General features: G+C 44.3%; 1 protein-coding gene across 6 annotated transcripts in view; it reads right to left on the bottom strand.

Annotated features, from left to right (window-relative positions):
- Positions 1–11,467: 11,467 nt before the first annotated feature.
- Positions 11,468–21,985, bottom strand: part of TAF1D (TATA-box binding protein associated factor, RNA polymerase I subunit D) — a 37,996-nt gene continuing 27,478 nt past the window's right edge. For 5 of the 6 annotated variants that reach the window (XM_073574935.1, XM_073574953.1, XM_073574929.1 and 2 more), the window contains exons 4-6: positions 15,280–15,455; positions 14,146–14,191; positions 11,468–13,531 (exon numbers count right to left, since the gene is read on the bottom strand). In XM_073574935.1, the coding sequence (XP_073431036.1) occupies positions 13,469–13,531; positions 14,146–14,191; positions 15,280–15,455 (285 nt within the window). In that variant the 3' untranslated portion in view covers positions 11,468–13,468. Of the gene's footprint in view, positions 13,532–14,145; positions 14,192–15,279; positions 15,456–18,208; positions 18,277–21,985 lie in introns of all 6 variants that reach the window. The other variant, XM_073574971.1, reaches the window with a different exon arrangement.

The raw sequence follows: 21,985 nt of genomic DNA, 5'->3' as shown, positions 1-21,985 counted from the left end.
ATTTGCCAAAAAGCACTATCTTGGGTTCATCTGTTCACAAAACGCTTTCACAAAAGGATTTTGGCTTACTCATGTACATTTTGGCAAACTGCAATCTAGCTTTGCTATGTCTGTGACAGCAGTGTGGCCCTACTGGGCCTCCTTCCATAGCGTTTAATTTCATTCAAATATTGACACATAGGATGTGCTGACACTGATGTACCCTGAGCCTGCAGGACACCTTGAGTTTCTTTGGAACTTGATTGGGGCTGCTTATTCACCATCCTGCGTTGCAGTCTTTCATAAATTTTCCTCTGCCATTCACGTCCAGGGATATTAGCTACAGAGCCATGGGTTGTAAACTTTTTGATTATGTTGCGCACCATGGACAAAGGAACATCAATATCTCTGGAGATGGACTTGTAACCTTGAGATTGTTGATATTGTTTAACAATTTTGGTTCTCAAGACATCAGACAGTTCTCTTCTTTCTGTTCTCAATGCTTAGTATGGCCCACACACAGATACACAATGCAAAGATTGAGTCAACTTCTACCCTTTTAATCTGGATTCAAGTGTAATTTTCATATTGCCCACACCTGTTACTTACCACAGGTGACTTTGAATGAGCATCATATCCTCAAAATTAACTTGTTTACTCACAATTTTGGAAAGGGGACAACAATTTTGTCAGTCCCATTTATGGAGTTGTGTGTGAAATTATGTCCAGTTTGCCCTTTTTCCTTTGCGTTGTTCTAATACACACAATGGAAATAAATGTGTATAATAAAACGTGTAATTGCAATAAATTTCTGGGAGAAATACTTCATTTTCTGGAACAATTTCAAGGGTGCCAACACTTTTGGACATGACTGTACATAAATATACACACGTACTGTGTATTTACATAACTATAGAGACACATGTAGAATGAGATTTCTCTAATATATATATATATATATATAAAATTTTTATTACACACACTATGAAATATATCAGAAAGAGAAAAAGAAATGCTGTATTACTATGGTTGTGCAGTGCTGGTGCTTGTGACACTCACTCATCAGCATTTGGCGCTTGCAGTGTCACAGTATGAAGTAGCAGATTGAACATAGAGGAACAAAGCTAGGAAGAGGTTTGGGTGGATATTCAAGTGGGTGTGATAGGAAGTTGTCGAATAACCCCATCAGACCTGCAACCAGTAATAAGGAAGTGCTGCTACAGCATGATAAAAAGGTACCGTATATACTCGAGTATAAGCCAACCCAAGTATAAGCCGAGGCCCCTAATTTTGGCACAAAAAACTGGGAAAACTTATTGATTCGAGTATAAGCCTAGGGTGGGAAATGCAGCAGCTACTGGTAAATTTCAAAAATACAAATAGATGCCAATAAAAGTAAAATTAATTGAGACATCAGTACGTTGTTTTTGAATATTCATATTGAATCAGGAGCCCCATAAAATGCTCCAAACAGTTCATGATGGGCCCCATAAGATGCTCCATACAAAAATATGCCCCATATAATGCTGCACAAAGGTTAATAATGGTCCCATGCTGCTGCTGCGATAAAAAAAAATGACATACTCACCTCTTGTCGCTGGGGGCCAGGTGCCGGTGTCCTGAGCAGGCGGGGACACCGGCGCGCTATGGGGGCCAGGTCCCGGAGTCGCCGCAGGTTCAGGCCCCCGGAACTTGCGATATTCACATGACCCCGTTCCACCGCTGTGCGCTGCTGTGTCCTCTGGCTGCGACTGTTCAGGCAGAGGGTGCGCACTAAACACATCATTGCGCCCTCTGACCTGAATGTCACAGCCAGAGGACGCAGAAGACACAGCCTGGTGGTGGAACAGGGACTGGTGAATATCGCATGGCTCACCCTCCCCCGTCATACTCATCCTCCTGGTGCGGTCTCTGCATGTCCCTGCTTCTCCGTTGTCCCGGGGCCGACAGCTCTCCTGTGCTGAGCGGTCACATGGTACCACTCATTAAAGTAATGAATATGCGCTCCACGCCAATGGGAGTGAATCACGTGCATATTCATTACTTTAATGAGCGGTACCACATGACCACTGAACGAACACAGGATGAAGCTGTTGGCCCCGAGACGGAGATACAGGAATGGAGACCAGCGATGGCGCGGAGGAGGGTATGATCTCTTCGGCAGCTACAGCTGCTCCCCATCCCCCCGGCTTTCTGCTGTATGACTCGTGTATAAGCCGTGGGGGCGTTTTCAGCACAAAAAAACATGCTGAAAATCTCGGCTTATACACAAGTATATACGGTAATAAATGCTAAAAATAACCATAATGGATGTTTTGAGAGGCACATAATTGAAAGCTTTATGGGTGCATCAAGATAATGAAGTGGTGGTCACATGATTGGGCCACAGGACACGATGTACATATGTCCACCACTTCAGAATAATGGCAAACAGAGCCAGGTAAGAGTATGCATGTCCGTGACGTATTAGTCACATGACTGAACGAGATTACAATCGTCACCTGACTCGGGAACCAAGTGGATGCCGCAACAAGAGCAGCCGATAAAGAACTATTTGAAGAGCGCTTGTGTGCAGAAGGATCAATAAAGATAGAAGAAAATAACCGACGTCACAGTCATTGGACCATGGTGACGCTATACTGAATAAAGGGCGAGTTTGTGAGCAGCAGGGATAACCAGACATGAAAAAAAAGGAAGGAGACAAAAGAGAAAAAGAAAGCAATTGGTGAAAAAGTTTTCAACATCAAGAGGTTGTTGAAAACAAAGCTTTTTTTTTTTATTATTCTTTTGGGAGGGACATGGGTCATATCTACTTATTAATCCTTAATACATCTGCCTTTTTCGAACATTATGGCAGAAAGTAGAGAGATCACATAATTCAGGACCTCCTTGGAGGATACTCCAGTGTTTTTAAGGAACTTACAAATGCTGACTGCATGATCAAACGTTTTGCCGATCCTAATAACTGTGGGTTAGTCCCTCCTTTTGTGGCCTAATAGTATTTACTTTTCCTGGCTTTTAGGAAATATGAAAGCATCTTTGAGTACAGAATATGGCTAACCCCTCTTCTGAAAATCTGTTCCTGAAAAGGGGAAACGCGTTTAGTGTTTATTTACTTGTCTAATTAACATGTCTTATTACATTCTAATTTATTTGAAAGCTTATGGCATCTCTACTCTGCATATTAACCTAGTACTTGCATATTTAAGAATGTCTATATATCAGATCTATCTAATTCACATTTCAACTTGATGCATATTATCAGACTTATATACTGCATTTTTACCCACTCCGTATATGGCAAAATAACTTCGTTCCTGGACACTTAAATATCTTACACAGCACATCGATTTATCTTACATATGAGAATAAACCTGCATTCTTTTGAGTACAAAATACATGGATTCACAGGTTATGTCCATATAGAGTGAAGGAAATAATTATTTAATCCCTTGCTGATTTTGTAAGTTTGCCCACTGACAAAGACATGAACAGTATATAATTTTAAGGGTAGGTTAATTTTAACATTAAGAGATAGAATACCAAAACATTTTGCAGTTTATAAGACACACTCCAAATTTTGAAAAAAAATAGGGAAAAAAAACTTTTTTTTTTTTTTAATAAAATGTTGGTGCTTCTTACATTTCATGCGTCTTATTGCTTACCGGTGGTGGTGGTGGTGGCTGCGGTGAAGCGGGGTCCCAGGGTTGCTACTGGCGGAGGCAGTTGTGGGGCAATGCTGCAGACCCCAGACTGGGATAAAGGAGAGTTCGGATGTGCGACGCTGCGGGTGTTCAGTGGTGCAGGGGCTCTGCCGACATTTTGTGAAAGCCCGGGACACCCGCACTTCCATGCTTTACATTGCGATAGACACCGGGAAAATGGCCGCCGGGGGGCGGCAGGTGCGCTGATGTAGAACTTGGCGCTGAGATCTCTTCTCCCGAGATCTTGGTGCCGGGATCTCCATCCGTGCATGCGCTGCCCCTGGCAGCTACTTTCCACCGCAATGTAAACCATGGAAGTGCAGGGGTCCCGGGCTTTCACAAAATATTCCCTTCAAATATCAGGGAGCTGGAGCAGTTTGCCAAAGAAGAATGGTCTAAAATTCCAGCAGAGCATTGTAAGAAACTCATTGATGGTTACCGGAAGCGGTTGGTCGCAGTAATTTTGGCAGTGCAACCAAGTATTAGGCTGAGGGTGCCAATACTTTTGTCTGGCCCATTTTTGGAGTTTTGTGTGAAATGATCAATGTTTTGCTTTTTGCTTCATTCTCTTTTGTGTTTTTTCATTTAAGACAAATTAAATGAAGATAATAATACCAAAGAATTTGTGTTTGCATTCATTTTCAGGAAGAAACTGAGTATTATCTGACAGAATTGCAGGGGTGTCAATACTTTTGGCCACAACTGTACTTACCGATAAAGGTATTTCTCCGATCCCATGACGGCACCACGGAGAGAGGTGATCCGCCCCACGGGGACAGGAAACCTACCAATAATAAGGCGGTACCTCTCTCCCGCATCAGTTGTTTTACAGAGCATTAATGGAACTTCAGCCTAATACCAACACAACACTTTAAGAAAAAGGAATTTCTATAATTAAACTGCGTAGAGGAGACACCACGTGACTTTTTGACTGTATTTACAGTAAGTGCCGTCATGGGATCGGAGAAATACCGTTATCGGTAAGTAACTACGATTTTCTCCTTCCCCCATGACGGCACCATGGAGAGAATTGCAGAGACTATCAATTAGGGGGGGACCACTGCCTCCAGCACCCTTCTACTAAAGGTTAGATCTGAGGAGGTGGCTAGGTCCAGCCGATAGTGGTTAAAGAAAGTTGAAGGAGAGGACCAAGTAGCGGCTCTACATATCTGCTCAATGGAGACGCCTGCTCTCTCTGCCCAGGAAAATGACACCGCTCTTGTGGAATGGGCTGTTATTCTGCCTGGGATGTCCGTGCCTTCTGAAGAGTATGACAAGGTGATGGCGTCCCTTATCCACCTCGCTAGCGTGCTCTTTGATGCCTTTCGCTCTTTCTTTGGCCCCTGGAAGCAGACAAAAAGAGCCCTATCCTTCCTACACTCCCTGGTTGCCGCTAAGAATTCCACTAGGCATCTCCTAACATCTAATGTGTGCAAGGTCTCCTCTCCCTTGTTTTTGGGATTGGGGCAAAATGAATGGAGAGAGAGATCCTGGGTTCTGTGGAATCGGGACGCTACCTTCGGCAGATAGGCTGGGTCTGTTCTAAGTATCACCCTGTCGTCCAGAATCTGTGTGAATGGAGGAAAGGCTGACAGGGCCTGGATGTTGCTAATTCTACGGGCTGATGTGAGGGCTACCAGGAGGTAGGTCTTGAGAGATATTAATTTTAGCGGTGCTTTCTGCTAAGGCTCAAAGGGAGGCTTGGTCAGGGCTGAGAGTACTAAATTTAGATCCCAGGGAGGGGTGTTTAGGGAAGACACGGGCCTGGATCTACCGACTGCCTTAATGAACCTGGACACCCAACGATTCCCCGCCAAGTCACAGTTGTATAGGGCCCCCAGATGTTTGATATGGGTACCTTCCCCTTTGGACTAGCCTTTGATACTGAAAGGAACTTTCCCCAGACCCTCTCGTACTGTTTAGTGGTTATCGGCTACCTGCTTTGCAGTAGCGTGGATACTAAATTTTGGGAGAAGCCTCTGTTGATTAATAGAGCCCTTTCAAATTCCAGGCCATCATGTGTAGATTCTCTGCCTGAGGGTGCAGTACTGGGCCCTGGGAGAGTAAGTTCGGGATATCCTGGAGGACCCAAGGATCGGAGATGGACATTCTCCTCAGCCACGAGAACCACGTCCTTCTCGGCCAGAAGGGGGCTATTAGATTACCCTCGCTTTGTCCTCCCGAATCTTCCTCAGAACTGACGGAATCAAGGCTATTGGTGGGAATGCATATTCAAGGGGAAAGTGCCAGGGGATCATAAGGGCGTCCAGGGCTAACGGGTCCCTGGATGGGTCTATGGAGCAGAATGTTTTCACTTTCCGATTCGTTTTGTTGGCGAATAGGTCTATGTTGGGTTTTCCCCATACCTGCGTGATTTGAATGGAAACTTTCTGGTTCAGCTCCCATACGCCCTATCTCAGCTGTGTGCGGCTTAAAAAGTCCGCCATCACGTTGTCTGACCCTTTTATGTGTAATGCCATTAGTGAGCCTAGGCTCCCCTCTGCCAAGTGGAAAATTGACTTTGTCACGTCCATAAGGGTACGTTATCTCCTGCCCCCTGATGATTTAAGTAAGCAACTACCATGCTGTTGTCCGAGAACACTCTTACGTGGTGGGCCCTGAGGGAGATTAGAAAATATAGGGCGCGCTTCACCGCTAATAGCTCCTTCATATTCGAGGAGGCTGCCTTTTTGTCCTCTGTCCAGACTCCTTGTGCTACTTGGTTGCCCAGTGAGCCCCCCATCCCCTGGGGCTTGCGTCTGTAGTAAGGATCTGCGAGACCGGTATCACCCAAGGAACCCCCCTGGCTAGGTTGGATGGTTCCGTCCACCACTGTAGAGAGCGAGCTGTTACGGGTGAGATGTTTAACTGCCCTTCTAAATTCCCGTGAAGAGAAATTTCTGCCTCTAGTATCTCCCACTGTAGATCTCTTGTATGAGCTTGGGCCCACTGGACCGCTGGTAGGCAGGCTGCCATTGAGCCCAGCAAGGACATGGCCTTACTGAGTGTCATTAGTGTCTGTGTTATTGCTCCTGTTGCTAGCTGCTCTGTGTGTAGCCGTTTCCCTTTGGGGAGGCGGCACTCCTGCCTGATGGAATCTATGGTTATGCCCAAATATTCTTGCACCTGGCTTGGAATTAGACGAGATTTTGGTAGGTTAAGCAGCCAACCTAGGTTGGACAAAGATTCCATAGTCTGGTTCAACTGGTTTCTGCAATGGCTCGGGAAGTTGCCTACTACTATGAAGTCGTCCAAGTATGGGACTATTAGGGCGTCCTGTTCCCTCAAATGTGCCATAACCTCCGATATGATTTTCGGGAATACTCTTGGGGAGATGGCCAGCCTGAATGGGAGGGGTTTGAATTGGTAATGCTTTATTTCTCCCCCTATTGTGACTGCTATTCTGAGAAACAGGCGGTAGTCCGTGTGTATAGGGACGTGATAGTAAGCGTCTTTTAAGTCGAGTACTGCCATGTAACAAGCTGGAAACAATATCTTTACTGCGGATTTTATTGTCTCCATCTTGAATGGAGAAATCACTAGGCATTTGTTTAACCTTCTCAGGTTTACTATCGTCCTGAACGTCGCATCTGGTTTCTTCCGCAAGAAGATAGGGGAATAGAAGCCTTCTCCTTTTTCTTGGTGGGGAAATTCCTGTAACACTGCTTTCTCCACCAGGGTCTGAATCTCCTGTTGTACTGCAACTTGCTCTTCTATCGACTGCCTCTGTGGGGTCACTACGAAAGAGGGTTTGGGTAAGGTGTGGAATTTTAACTTGAGACCTGTTTTTATAATGCTTAGGATCCAGGAACTGTCTATGTTTTCCCAGGCCGGGAAGAAGAGGCTCAATCTTCCTCCTACCTGGGAGACACCTTCATAGGGGTTGCTTCTTGTCAGCCGGTTTCCCGAACATGAACCCCTTCCCTTTGCCTCTTCTATCTTCCCACTTGTCCTGGGGCTTTTTAAGCAGCTTCCTCTGGATAAATTTCCTGCTCCGAAAGCGTTTGAAGGGGAAATTGGATGGGTTAGGGAACATTTACTTTTTATCCCCCGCTTTCTCAAGTATATCGTCCAGTGTAGGCCCGAAAAGGAATTCCCCATCACAGGGGATGGAGCACAACTTTGTTTTTGTTTGCAGGTCTCCCGTCCAGCACTTGAGCCATAGGGCCCTTCGTGCTGCGTTCGAGAATGAGGCTGCTATGGCTGTCAATCTGATTGAATCCGCGGATGCGTCCGCTAGAAATACTGCTGCTCCTCTCATTAGCGGGACGGAGTCCAGGATTGCTCCTCTTGGCGTTTTGTTCCTTAGTTTGGTCATCCAGCTGGTCCAGCCACACGATCAGGGCTCTGGCTGTGCAAGTGGCAGCTATAGCGGGTTTTAGTCCACCTCCGGCTGCCTTCCAGGCTCCTTTTAGGAACGTATCGGCTTTTTTATCCATAGGGTCTTTCAGCGTCCCCATGTCCTCGAACAGCAGAGAGAATTTTTTCGTGGCCTTCGCTATGGCTACGTCCACTTTTGGTGCCTTGTCCCAAATCAAACACTAGGAGGCCCTTCTTCTCTGGCCTTTTCCATTCCCTCTGTATGAGCGCCTGGATTTTATCATTCATGGGAAATGACCTCCTTTCCTTCTGCTCCAACCCACTAAACATGGCATCCTGGATGGTCCTCTTAGGCCTGGTGTCTGCTAGGCCCATAGTGGTTCTCATAGCTTTTATTAAGCTATCCGTCTCTTCTATAGGGAAGCAGCTGCGACCTTCCTCTTCAGACGAGGAGCCGGACGACGGGCTGTGTCTGATGAAGACCCGCTCTCCTTTTCGCTAGGCTCTGACTCGGGTTCCTTCCTTTTGGGTTTCTTATGCTTTTTGCTTTTCCCCTGAAGGGTTTTGATGGTGTTCTCTGCCTGGTGGGTGATTAGGGCTCTAAGGTCATCAGCGAACCCTGGGGATTCCTTGCATATTGTATGTTCAATGCAGGACTGGCAGAGCCTTTTTCCCATGCCGTGGGGTGTTCCTCCTTACAAAGTGGGCAAACCTTGTGGTTGGACTTGTGTACACTTCTTCCCCTATAAGAGGAAAGGCCCTAATTACAGCATATACGTTCACGTAGTCCACTTACCCGCCAGCCCGAAGGATACCGAATCAGATGTGGGCCCCGGATCTGCACGCGGCTTGTCCTTTGGGACCCCTGCTCTCCCTGGACTCCTTGCTGCGTCGAGACTTCGAACAGCTGCTGCTGCCGTGTCGTTGTTGCGACTGCTCCTTTGTCTCCTTCTTACGGTGCTGCTGTGGTGACTTTCGTGGCTGCAGCTGGTGTCCTGTGTCTGAGGACACGTCCAGCAGCTCTTCTGGCTCGGTGCTCATGGCTCCAGGTGACAGACTGCACTATGCCTGTGTGCTTTTAAACCAAGCGAGGCAAGTTTCAAATTTTTTTCTTCCCCTGTGCGCCCCTGGCCAGCTGGTTTGCGACGTGATGACGTCGCAATCTCCGCCCCGCGCATGCACACCACCGTCTCCTGTGGTGCATTGCGCTGGCGGCGGCGTCTCCCCCTGCCCTCCGGCGCGTGTCGCCGCTCCGCCCCACGCGTGCGCACCACCATCGGCTCCCAGAGGTGCATTGCGTGGGCGGCAGCGTCTCCCCCGACTGCCGGCGCGTGTGGGGGAAACCTGGGCCCGCTGGCGCTCCCCCACCCTGGTACCTGCTCCGGCCCAGGGCCGCTTCCAGCCGCCATGGAGGACGCCATCCTGGGGGAGGACGGATCTTCCTGCCGCTGTCTCTCCCCCCCCCGCACACCCTGGAGGCCCACTGACCCTAGCGGTGGCGCCTCGTGTAACCGCCCCAGCTGGGGCAGGGGGTTCCCACTGCCATCTTTCAGACTGGTCGGCCCCGGCATCCAGTAAGTCTGTAGGTTCCCTTATGGGGACAGGAAACCAACTGATGCGGGAGAGAGGTACCGCCTTTTTATTGGTAGGTTTCCTGTCCCCGTGGGGTGGATCCCCTCTCTCCGTGGTGCCGTCATGGGGGAAGGAGAAAAAAAAAAAAAAGTCTCAAGCCAATAAATATATAGGGCTAATAATGGCATAGATTAATTTCAAATAGAATACCATATAGGTGGGATACACCACAATAAAGAGGGAATTAATAAACAATGACAAATTTTATTGCACATATATTATAGACAAATATAAAGGTATTTACGATGAGGTAGATGGAATATAGCAGCTAAAAAATAATGGCGAAATAGAGAGATGGTAAATATAATGCCAGACAGAAAAAGCGTCTCAAGGCTGAAGACTGCACAGAGCCAGGGAAATCATAGAAACAACTTTAAGCCTAGTTGTAAAATGGACCAAGCATCAGATAAAAGTCCCAAAAAGATATAAGGGCCAAAAAGTTATTGGATGGTCAATCTTAATAAACAGTGGTATCTAAGCATGCCCTAAACAGGACCTGTGATTTAAGAATAAAGTTGTAAGCTATCAGATTGCACCTAACTAATGGCTATATACATCAATGCAAGGCATGGGATAATGGTGTCAGAGAGTCTGATATATGTAAGGGTAAGTACCTTGTGACATGATCCTGGATATATACAGTAGATTTTGTCTATGATAGGGACCTACATTATATACAGTAGGCTATATTTAAGATTTATTGTATCATATTTCATTTGTGTGTATATGACATGTGAAAACCATAGAACCGATAGCGGTTTTTTTTTTTTTTACACATAATTGGGCATTTTATTGTATTTATAGTAAACAAATTTTAAGATACTAAAAGTTATTTAGTTATTACATTCCATGGTGAGCTCCAATAAATGGTTCCACTGGGATTCCTTCATTTCCTCTCCTCTTTGTAGGTCCATCTTAAGATAAAATAATTCACTCCCATCCCAAACAGTCTGCACCTAATCTCTCTTGTTCATATTTTGGTTCTCAGTGCCACCTCCTTTCTTCTTGTTCTTTAATTTGCCTTTGCTCTTTTACTTCTTTATTCCTCATACTCTCCTCTTATTAATCTCTCTTTTGCACTTCTTCTGGAAACAATTTTTTCCTCCAACCTTTTGTGTTATAGTTTGAATGTTCAGCAGTTGATTACTTACTTATCTCTGGACTCCTTTTGGTACTCTCTCTGTTCTGCCAGATTTGGAGGTAATGTTCGTATTGGGCCCTGTGTTTCAGGAGCATTAATACGGGTTGTTTGCTTCCTTTCTTGCCACTTTTCTATATGTTTATGAAACCCAATAAAACTTTAATTTGGAAAAAAATGAAGATATGGTAACAAAAATCTCAGCTTCATTACAGATGAAGACCTAAAATGATTTATAAGTTTTAAGATCTGGAAGGGTGACGCATGTCCATGTAGTGGTTTAGATTGAGGGTATGTGCACACGTTGCAGATTTGGCCCTGTGAATCCGCAGCAGTTTTCCATGCGGTGTACAGTACCATGTAAACCTATGGAAAACAAAATCCGCTGTGCACATGCTGCGGAAGATTCCGCGCAGATATGCTGCGGTTTATTTTCCGCAGCATGTAAATTCTTTGTGCGGAATCCGCAGCGTTTTTACACCCCTTCCATTATAGGAATCCGCAGGTGTAAAACCGCAAGTGAAATCCACCCAAAATCCGCAGTTAAAACGCAGGTCATTTTACCTGCGGATTCAGCCAATTCCGAGCAGAAAAATCTGCAGTCAAATCCGCAACGTGTGCACATACCCTGAAGGTAAAAAGAGAACAGAAAGCACTACCATAACATGCACACTACACCAATTAATAAACAAAGTACTGAAAACAAGCTTTATTGGTACACACAATAGAAAAGTGCATAATAAAACACAATTAAAAACAAGGACCCAGAACCGGGTACCTGCCAATATGCAGACATGTCACATAATATAATACAATACAAAAAATCATGCTGGAGACCCAATGAGCAAATATGCAATGCAAAGAACAATGCTTGCTTACGCTAAGGCTAATGCGAAAAATACATCAGAGTAACATAATATATAATGGTACTAGCTGCTGAACTGCCAGGCTGCTTCAGGAATAGGAACCAGAAGATTGCCAGTCATATGTATAATAATAAAGACCGTGTGGTCAATCCCACAAATGAGCATATAAAGATGAATGCATTCCAAACCATAGCATGTGGGCTAAACAAGGGGGTTAGAACAAGAAGTCAGCGGGGGGAGGAGGAAAAAGGCATGAAGCCCAAGATGCGGTGAGCAGATGTCTCTGCATCACCATATACAGGGCGCATGCGTCCAGTGGGACGCATGTAGCGTGCCCTGGAGCGCAAAAGAGTAGAAAAGGAATCCCTCATGGAAGGTATGTTGACATTGGCACAGTGAAAAAAGCCTGTATCAGGTAGAGGGCTGCACCAGAGACAAAAAGTTATGCAAACACATATAACAAAATAAGGGAAGACACAATTCAAGGATACCTGTCATCCACATATGTAAAAAAAAACACAAACCAAAAACAGTCGGACACGGTATATACATGAAACACAGTATGAAGAAAAAAACAAAACAAAAACCCTGAAGGTTTTGAGACAGGGACTCACCTTGAATTTTCCTCTCTGTCGTTCTCAAAAAGACTTTAGGTTTCTTTTTAGACCTTTAAATCTGTCTGAAGCTCTGTACACACAATGCATTTTTTGCTGCAATTTTAAAAAACTCAGTACAAAATGGTGATTTTACTGCATTTTCATAACGGCAGTAAAAAACAAACAAAAAAAAAGGAAATCAGTAATGTATTGCGTGAATATAATCATATAGCATCTTCATCTAGAGAAGTATTTTCTCACAAAAGTATCTAGCTCTTTTCTTATCGTGTATGTGTAGATTCATTCTGTATTGTGGTTCTTGTTGAGTTTCACCAATGTACCGTATATACTCGAATATAAGCCGAGGCCCCTAATTTTGTCACAGAAAACTGGGTAAGCTTATTGACTTAAGTATAAGCCGGGTATACATTGTCCCCTCATCCCTGTCCTGGTGTATGTGTGGCTCCCATCCCATCCTTCTATGTATGGCTAAGCTCTCTGTCCTCCCCCATCCTCCTCAATGCTCCCCCCCCCCCCGTCATACTCCCCCCTCCTGTGCCATCGCTGAACATCCCTGCATCCTCCGTTGTCCCAGGGCTGGCAGCTTCTTCCCGTGTTGAGCGGTCACATGGTATCGCTCATTAAGGTAATGAATATGAACGCCACGTTCATTTTGCAGGTACGTTCAGCGATGGCACAGGGGGGTGAGTATGATGTCCCAGCCACCTGCTCCTGCTGCCGCTCCCCCTCCCCGGCTGGTTTCTGCACAGTGACTCATTTATAAGCCAAGGGGGGCATTTTCAGCACAAAAAAAAGTGCTGAAAATATCAGCTTATACACGAGTATATACGGTAAGTTACTTCAGGACATTTTGTACACACCACACTGGAGGATGCATATGAGAACGAATTGTATGACATCAAAATAGCAACATAAGTGACAAATGTTGTGCCTAAACCACAGATTGCCAAACTCATAAAAGCCTGTGCAATGCAATTTCTGTGAAAATTGGCTCCGGAGCTCTGCTTCCCCACCATGGGTGATGCCTGCCTCACATTTGAGAAGCACTGATTTAAACCAAGTAGAAACCAATCCTTGTTTATTTTTTTTCCTTTAATTTTAATAGGGAAATAAACTTTTGACTTGCATTTAAGGCAGCCAGGTACGCTGTACATTTTTTTTGTATACTCCTTATAAAGTTTTTTTGCTGCAGATGATCTTTGTTCCACATTCCTATTTTATTTGCCACTTTTTCTTGCTGGGCACTTGGCAGTCCAAAATGAATTCACTGATTTCCTGAAATATAGAAAAACCATCTGTAAGCACAAAGCTGACTCAAAGAAATCAAACATCTGTAGCACTATTGCTTATATGTTAAATACATGGTCAGTAACATTTAACAAACTATCACAAACATTTCAGCAAGGAAATATTACAGCTATTGTAGGTCAGGCTATTAACATACGTCAGGAAACTAAATGAAATTAGAAAGAATTCTTTAGAAGAAAAAAAAAATACCCTATTTTTTTCTACTAGAAGACGCAAGAAAAAAAAATATTGCCTTTACGTCTTATAGCCTTGGGATTAAAAAAAACACTAACAGGACAAACTTACATAACAGAATGCTGAAGTCAGCAGGGTTGTTCTGACCATAAAGATGATCTGGGAACAGATCAGAAGTGTCTAGATTTTGTTCTTATCTTATTCCCGAGTATTCTGTTTTTTGTTTGTTTGTTTGTTTTTTTAAATCTGCCATAAGGTTTCAGAGATATAGGCCTTCTTAATTTACTGGAAAGTATACTACAAGTGCAGTAGCGGGACTAAAATAAGAAAAAAAAACTGGCCACAGGTCCTCTAACTCGGTATAACATTAGTGTATTAATAACGAGAGAAAAAAGAAGGAAACTCACCACAACTTTTATTTCTTCCTCTGCTTCATCACCCTCAAGGTTTTCCCTAGAATTAATGCAAATATGTTAAAATAGACTAAATATAATTCTCATTAGATGCCTTATGTAAAAGGGTCTGCCTGGCATATGCACAAGGATGTGCAATAAACATTTGCTCGATTCAGAGCCCAGAGGCAAGAAATGTATTCATCTTGACCAGGATTCTCCATGCATGGCAATCTTTGGAACTCCAAAAGAAACTAATCGTACATGCAATCCCACCTGTTCCCTGTGGTGCAAGATAGATGCATATTCCACAGATCTGAAGAATGGGGACCTATCCATATCTAGAAAACAAAATAGCTACGTATTTAGGAATAAATTTAAGTCAAATCCTGCTAGTCAGAAAAATGCCATGATCTTTACTAAATACTCAAAAAAATAAAATAAAATTTGCAGGTAAAAATAGTGATGTTGATTGAGCAAGAAAGGCACCTAGCCAGTGTACACAGAGACGTGGGACATATTGTATAGCGCAAAGAGTTCCTTGAGTCTATACATACGACATATTGCACTAACCCTTCAGTCCAACATAAAGGATAAGAAAAGCACAGGACCCTAGTTATGAAAATGCAGTTTAAAATACGCATCAAAATGGAGATGTAAGAAAAAAAACAAAACACAGGTTATTAAAAATATACTTCTAAAGTGAAAGCGTCAGGCACCAGCCCAATGTGCATTTCACGTTAGCTTCGCAATTGGGAAGACGTCTTTATTATTAAAATAGGTAGTTGGCTTGTCATACTATCCCAATTAATGTATAGCTCATTATGCAAACATTAAAAGCTAGAAGAACTACAAGCCAAATGTAGATCAGCAGAGAAATTGCTGAAAAACTGCAGCCAGGGCAAGTATTCCCAAACCAGAAAAGCCCTTTCATAGGAAGTGAGTTCACGGAATGCTTCTGAAAGACAGCGATCCTCTTATTGGATTTGGCACATCTTATCACTGCACACTTGTTCATTAAGACTAGGATACAAAACATCACTCCTAATAAGGCAGAGTCTATATTTCTAGGTTAAAACAAGTAATGAAGCGACAGCTATCAGATCGGATCCTCCATCAGTGTGAAAGGACAAGATGAATGATGCTTACCCCGGCTCAGAAATGGGTGATAAAGACCCATCGTCGTCCAAGTAGGAATATTTCCTCATCTGAAAGTCTTCGGATTCCTCATCCTCATCAACACTCATCTTCTTCAGGTTGCTTTTCAGGGTATTTTCATATTTTAGATCTTTTACATGGTTTAGAAATCCACCTAAAACATGTTGCTGCGTAAAATAAAAAATTACATAAGTATATTGTCCAGGTATTTCGCCTAGCAAAGAATTTGCAACAGAAATCCAAAGTTACCACTGATTTCTGAAGCAGATGTGCTGGTGGATCTGCAGTAGGACTAGTCCCACCGTCATTCGATGCAGCTAATCTGTGATTATTCTATATGGTACGTAGAGCATTTTGCATGTTTGGCATGTTTTGATCCTGATTCATCAGCCTGAAGTATGAAATATCCATTTACTCACATTGGATATATGATGTGTGTGAATGTAAATTTAAGAACAAAATCTGTGTGACTTAACGGGTCCATGAAGGGCTGTGGAGCCGCCGGGAATCCAAACCTCCGACTTCTCAATTTCCCTGACTCCGACCCCACAGCACTGGTCACTACTAATCATGTACATAAAGTGCAGCACAGATTCATCTCCACTAAAAGCTGAGATCCTGAGATCAGGAACAGAACAGACATTTATAGGACACTTCATAATTTCCCCAAATTATTATTATAGTACTACTACTGGAGCTAAATTATATATTTTAGGAGTTGGGCCATTTTATACTGACAGAAGTTATGTCGATTATCCATGTTATGTAAATAAAAGCTTATAACTTGACGTTAAATTCATCCATTGGTTGTATAAATTATTCTTTTGAAAGCTGAAGCCCTCCGAAATGTGGTTTAGGTTAAGAAAATAAATTGGCATCAATGCAGAAATATTGATCATTTAATGGACACAGAATGGTCAGATTTTGGCAAGACAAAAGTTTTGTCGGCCACAGAAAGTAATGATATTCAAACAAATAACTTAAAATACAAGTATATGTTGCATAACATTGGTGAATGAAGTTGTGGTGCTACTAGAGTCACATTTAATATTTTGTGTGACTTCCATGAGCTTGAAAGACTGCATCCATGCGGTTCAACAATGATTCATACAATTAATGAAGTAATCAGGAATGGCAAAGAATGCAGTCTTACATGCCTCCCAGAGGTCATCTAGATTAATTGGTTTGGTCTTCCAAGCTTCCTCTTTCATACTACCCCAAACATGCTCAATGTTGTTCATGTCTGGTGACTGGGCTGGCCAGTCTTTGAGCACCTTGATCTTTTTTCCCTGGAGGAACTTTGTTGTAGAGATGGAGGTATGAGATGGAGCACCATCCTGCTGCAGAATTTGACCCCTTTTATGATTTGGAATATAAAAGGTAGCTAATACTTCCTGATATTTTAGGCTATTGATATTGCCTTCCACCTTGCAAATGTTTTGCACACCCCCATACTGAATGTAACCCCACACCATGATCTTTCCACCACCAAATTTAACTGTTTTCTAGGTGTATTTTAGATCTATACGGGCTCCAGTAGGTCTCCTGCAGTATTTGCGGCGGCTGTGGTGTAATTCTACTGAAGATTCATCAGAAGATTCATGACTCGACCATGGAGGCCATTTCAAGACAGAATCCTACAAACTGTTCTAGTTGACACAGGGACTTGCAGTGACCAGGCCTGTTGGAGCTCTGATGCAGTGGAAGAAGGGCTTGCTTTGGATTTTCTAACCAACAAAGGTTCCTCCTGAGCAGTTGTCTTGCGGGGTCTGCCGGACCTGAGCTTGTCAAACACATCTCCAGTCTCTTTGAATCTTTTTTTAAATCTTTGTACTTGACGCCGAGACACATTAAAGGTGCCAGCCACCTCTGCCGTGGATCTGGTCTTCAGCCTCTTGATAATCCAGGCTTTGGTCGCAGGGTGGATTTTTGGCATGTTGTCAGAGCTCAAGTTGCAGCTCAAGTGAAGGTCTGGGGTGCTGGGTTTCTTTTTATACACACCCACTAATTAACCGATCATTTACTGAGCACAGGTGGGGATGTAAACTAGGATTGGGTGCATTATATGACCAGGCGACAAAACTTTTGTCTTGCCAAACTCTGACTATTCTGTGTCCATTGAATGATCAATATTTCTGCATTGATGCCAAATTTATTTTCTTTACCTAAACCACATTTCGGATTGTTTCAGCTTTCAAAAGAATAATTTATACAACCAATGGATGAATTTAACGTCCGGTTATAAGCTTTTATTTACATAACATGGATAAGCGACATAACTTCTGTCAGGGAGTGTACTGTGGACACTGGTCAACTTCAGTCAAAAAATGTACATGAGCAAAATTGCATATTAAATACATTTTTTTATTAGAAAACTGAACAATTTCACATTCCATAATAAATGTAAAACGTCGGCATTTGTAGGATTAATGCTATTTTAGGGTGCAGAACCAGGTATGAACATGTATTTAAGCACTACATGATCGATGACATATAGACACACACGTCATGAATCGTGTCCCTGCCTTTGACGAAGGCTCCGGAGCAGAGCCTCGATCTTTCCCCACTTGATGGCTGATTAATGAGCTATCAAGTGCCTCTAACAGCTGCGGGTGGATCAGAGATCTACCTGAGGCTGTTAAGTTAAATGCCGCTGTCAATCGCCGACAACGGCATTTAACAAGCGCTGACTGGAAATGCCTCACAAGTAGAGATGAGCAAACTTGTTTGGAAGACAGTCGCGAATCTCAAATTCGGCATGAAAGTAGTTCATTCCGATTCGTGTTTGGATTCCTGAGCATTTTTCCAAACAATTGGCAAAAGTCAGCCAAAGTTCGGTAAATGACAGAGTTCACTAAGGGCTCTTTGAGACGTTCGGGTTTCTGGTAGCAGCACGGGTTACAAAATCGTAGTTACTTACCGATAACGGTATTTCTCGCATCCCATGACGGCACCACGGAAAGGGATCCGCCCTCAGGGACAGGAAACCTACAGATGAAAAAGGCGGTACCTCTCTCCCACATCAGTTGGTTTACAGAGCATTACACAGAACTTTCAGCTGCAACTCAAATGGTTATAAAAACCCAAAATTAATCAAATTAAGCTTAATAGAGGCACCGTGTGGCTAAGTACTAAAGCTAACTAACTCACTCTAATGTGCACACCTGTGTGTGTGATAGAGAGGGGATGTACGGGTGCCATCATTGGATCAGAGAAATACCGTTATCGGTAAGTAACTACGGAGAGAATTACAAAGATTGTACATCTAGGGAGGGACCACCGCTTCCAGAACCCTTTTCCCAAACGTGAGATCTGAAGAGGAGGTCAAGTCTAGACTGTAATGTTTGAAAAATGTAGAGGGGGGAAGACCAAGTGGCAGCTCTACATATGTGGTCTATTGAAGCGCCGGCTTTCTCCGCCCAGGATGATGCCACTGCTCTGGTTGAATGGGCCCTTACGTCCTCTGGGATGGCCGCCCCGCAAGAGGAGTAGGATAGGGTGATGGCCTCTCTTATCCATCTCGCCAGCGTGGCCTTTGATGCTTTTTGACCCTTCCGCGGACCCTGAAAGCAGACAAACAAAGCCCTATCCTTCCTAAACCCCCTCGTGGTTGTCAAATATTGGACCAGGCACCTTTTTACATCTAAAGTGTGTAATACTGCCTCTGTTTTGTTCTTGGGATTGGGACAGGAGGGTAGGGAGATTTCCTGGGTCCTATGAAACTGTCACACTACCTTGGGGAGATATGCTGGGTTGGTTCTAAGAATTACCCCATCATCCAGTACTTGCGTGACAGGTGAGTGGGCATACAAAGCATGCGTATCACTAATGCAGCGGGCAGAAGTTAAGGCTAAGGCTACGAGGAGGGAGGTCTTATGGGACAATATTTTTAAGGGGACCTACGCTAGGGGTTCGAAGGGAGATTTGGTTAGTGCGTTTAACACTAGGTTTAGATCCCGGGGGGGTGCGTAGGGGGATCGGCCTGGATCTACTTGAGGCTCTAATGAATCTCATAACCCATCTATTTTTGGCTAGGTCATGGTTATACAAAGCTCCCAAGGCCGCCACTTGTACTTTTAAGGTGCTGGTGGCTAACCCCTTTTCCAATCCCCTCTGTAGGAATTCCAGAATCTTGTCTATATGGATTTCTCTCGTTGGGTCAGAGCCTGACACTGACATGAATTTTTTCCACACTTTGCCATACGCTTTAGTGGTTACTGGCTTCCTGCTTTGTAGTAGCGTGGTTTGACGAGAAGCCCTTGTTGCTTAGGAGTTCCCTCTCAAAAGCCAAGATGTCATGTGTAAGTTTTTTATGTGGGGGTGGTACACTGGTCCCTGGGATAGCAGGTCTGGAGTTTCTGGTAGAACCCAGGGATCTGTTAAGGACATTTTCCTCAACCAGGGGAACCATATTCTCCGTGGCCAGAAGGGTGATATTACCACTACCGTCGCCTTGTCCCCCCGTATTTTCCTCAGTACTAAGGGGATGAGAGATATTGGAGGGAAAGCGTAGGCCAGATGATAATCCCAGGGTATCGTGAAAGCATCTAGAGCTACTGGGCCCCCCGGGGATTGATTGAGCAGAAGGTTTCCAACTTCCGGTTTTGACTGTTCGCAAATAAGTCTATTTCTGGCCGGCCTCAGAGTTTCACAATCTGGTTGAAGACGAACTGGCTTAGTTCCCACTCCCCCTATTTTAGACGTGTCCTGCTTAAGAAGTCCACCATTTGTTTTTCCAAACCTTTTATGTGAAGGGCTGTCAGGGATTCTAGATTGTGTTCTGCCAGGTGGAAGATGGACTTTGTTACCTCCATCAGTGCTCGAGATCTGGTGCCCCCCCTGGTGGTTTAGATATGCTACCACTACCTGGTTGTCTGAGAAGACCCTTGTGTGATGGGAGCGAAGGGAATCTAGAAAATAAATGAGAGCTTACTGCCAGCAGCTTTTTCATATTTGAGGAAGCGGACTCTCTTCCCTGGGTCCAGGGCCCTTGCGCCACCTGGTTGCCTAGATGTTCACCCCACCCCCAGGGGCTTGCGTCCATAGTTAGGATCTTTGTCGCAGGCAACGCCCAAGGAACCCCCTTGGTTAGGTTGGCTGGATCTGTCCACCACGTTAAGGAATGTATTGTACCTGGTGAGATGTTTAATTGCCTGTCTAAATTCCCGTGTAGGGAAACGTCTGCGCCTAATATTTCCCACTGTAAGTATCGAGTATGGCTCTGTGCCTGCTGGCATGCAGGCTGTCATTGACCCCAATAGTGACATTGCTTTTCTCAGGGTAGTGTCTGGGGAAGCTATCATTTGTGACGCCATCTGTGCCACTTTTTGAACCTTCGTTTGCGGAAGGTAACATTTCTGTTCGATTGAGTCCAGTGTTATCCCCAAGTACTCCTGTACCTGATTTGGTACAAGTCCGGACTTGGGCAAATTCAGCATCCATCCTAGACTCAGTAGAGATCTCATGACCATGTCCAATTGTTGTTTGCAGTGATGAAAGGTGACACCTATTATTAAGAGATCGTCCAGGTATGGGACTATCAGGATGTTTTGCTCTCTTATGTGGGCCATTACCTCTGACATTACCTTTGTAAATACTATTGGAGCAATGGCTAGCCCGAAGGGGAGGGCTCTGAACTGATAATGTTTTATCTCCCCCTGGACTGTCACCGCCACCCTGAGGTATTTCCTGTGGTCTCTGTGAATAGGCACATGGTGATATGTGTCTGTGTCTCTCAAGTCTAATACAGCCATGAAGCAAGACGGGGGAAGCATTATTATACAAGATTTTATTGTCTCCATTTTGAAGTGCTGAATTTAAAGGAACTTGTTCAGCCTTTTTAGATTTATGATCGCCCTGTACGCTCCGTCTGGCTTTTTGCGAAGGAAGAGAGGGGAGTAGAAGCCTTTGCCCCTGTCTTGGTAGGGGACTTCTTGTAACACGTTTTTCTCTCTTAGATTCGTTATTTCTTGTTGCAGAGCCAGCTGCTCGTGTGATGTCCTTTGGGGCGTTATCATGAAAGAGTTGTTTGGGAGGGTAATGAATTTTAGCCTCAGACCTTCCTTTATTATTTTTAGTATCCATGAACTCGCGGATATTTTTTCCCAGGCCAGGAGAAAGTAGGATAATCTTCCCCCGACCCGGGGAGTACCTTCATTGTGGCTTGTTGTTGTCGGGGGGTTTGTAAAACATAAAGCCTTTATTCTTGTTCCTTCTATCCTCCTTTGTTCCCTTTTGGGGGCTTCCGACGCAAAAACCTTCTGTTCCGAAAAGGACGTTTGTATGATTGGCTGGGGAACCCAGGAAAGGATTTCTTCTTGTCCCCTGCCTTGTCTAAGATGTCGTCTAGTGTTGGGCCAAATAAGAATTCCCCCTCGCACAGGATTGCGCACAATTTGGTTTTTGTTTGCAAATCTCCTGGCCAGCATTTCAGCCATAAGACGAGTCTTGCTGCATTCAAGAAGGTCGCTGTTCTTGCTGCCAGCCTGGTTGAGTCTACCGACGCATCCGCCAGGAAAGCTGCTGCTCCCTTCATTACCGAAACTGATCTCTGTATTGTTTCTATTGGGACTTTTCCCTTTATCTGAGAATCTAAATGGTCCAGCCAGACCATTAGGGCGCGTGCCGTACACGTGGCTACTATGGCTGGCTTTAGCCCTCCTCCTGCCGCCTCCCAAGCGTTTTTTTAAAAAAGTTT

This window comes from Dendrobates tinctorius, unplaced genomic scaffold (genome assembly GCF_039654945.1).
Source record: "Dendrobates tinctorius isolate UK_male_01 unplaced genomic scaffold, ASM3965494v1 ptg000007l, whole genome shotgun sequence".
Taxonomy (NCBI): domain Eukaryota; kingdom Metazoa; phylum Chordata; class Amphibia; order Anura; family Dendrobatidae; genus Dendrobates; species Dendrobates tinctorius.
Note: the sequence above shows the minus strand (reverse complement) of the source record. Positions and strands in the feature narration are given on the sequence as shown.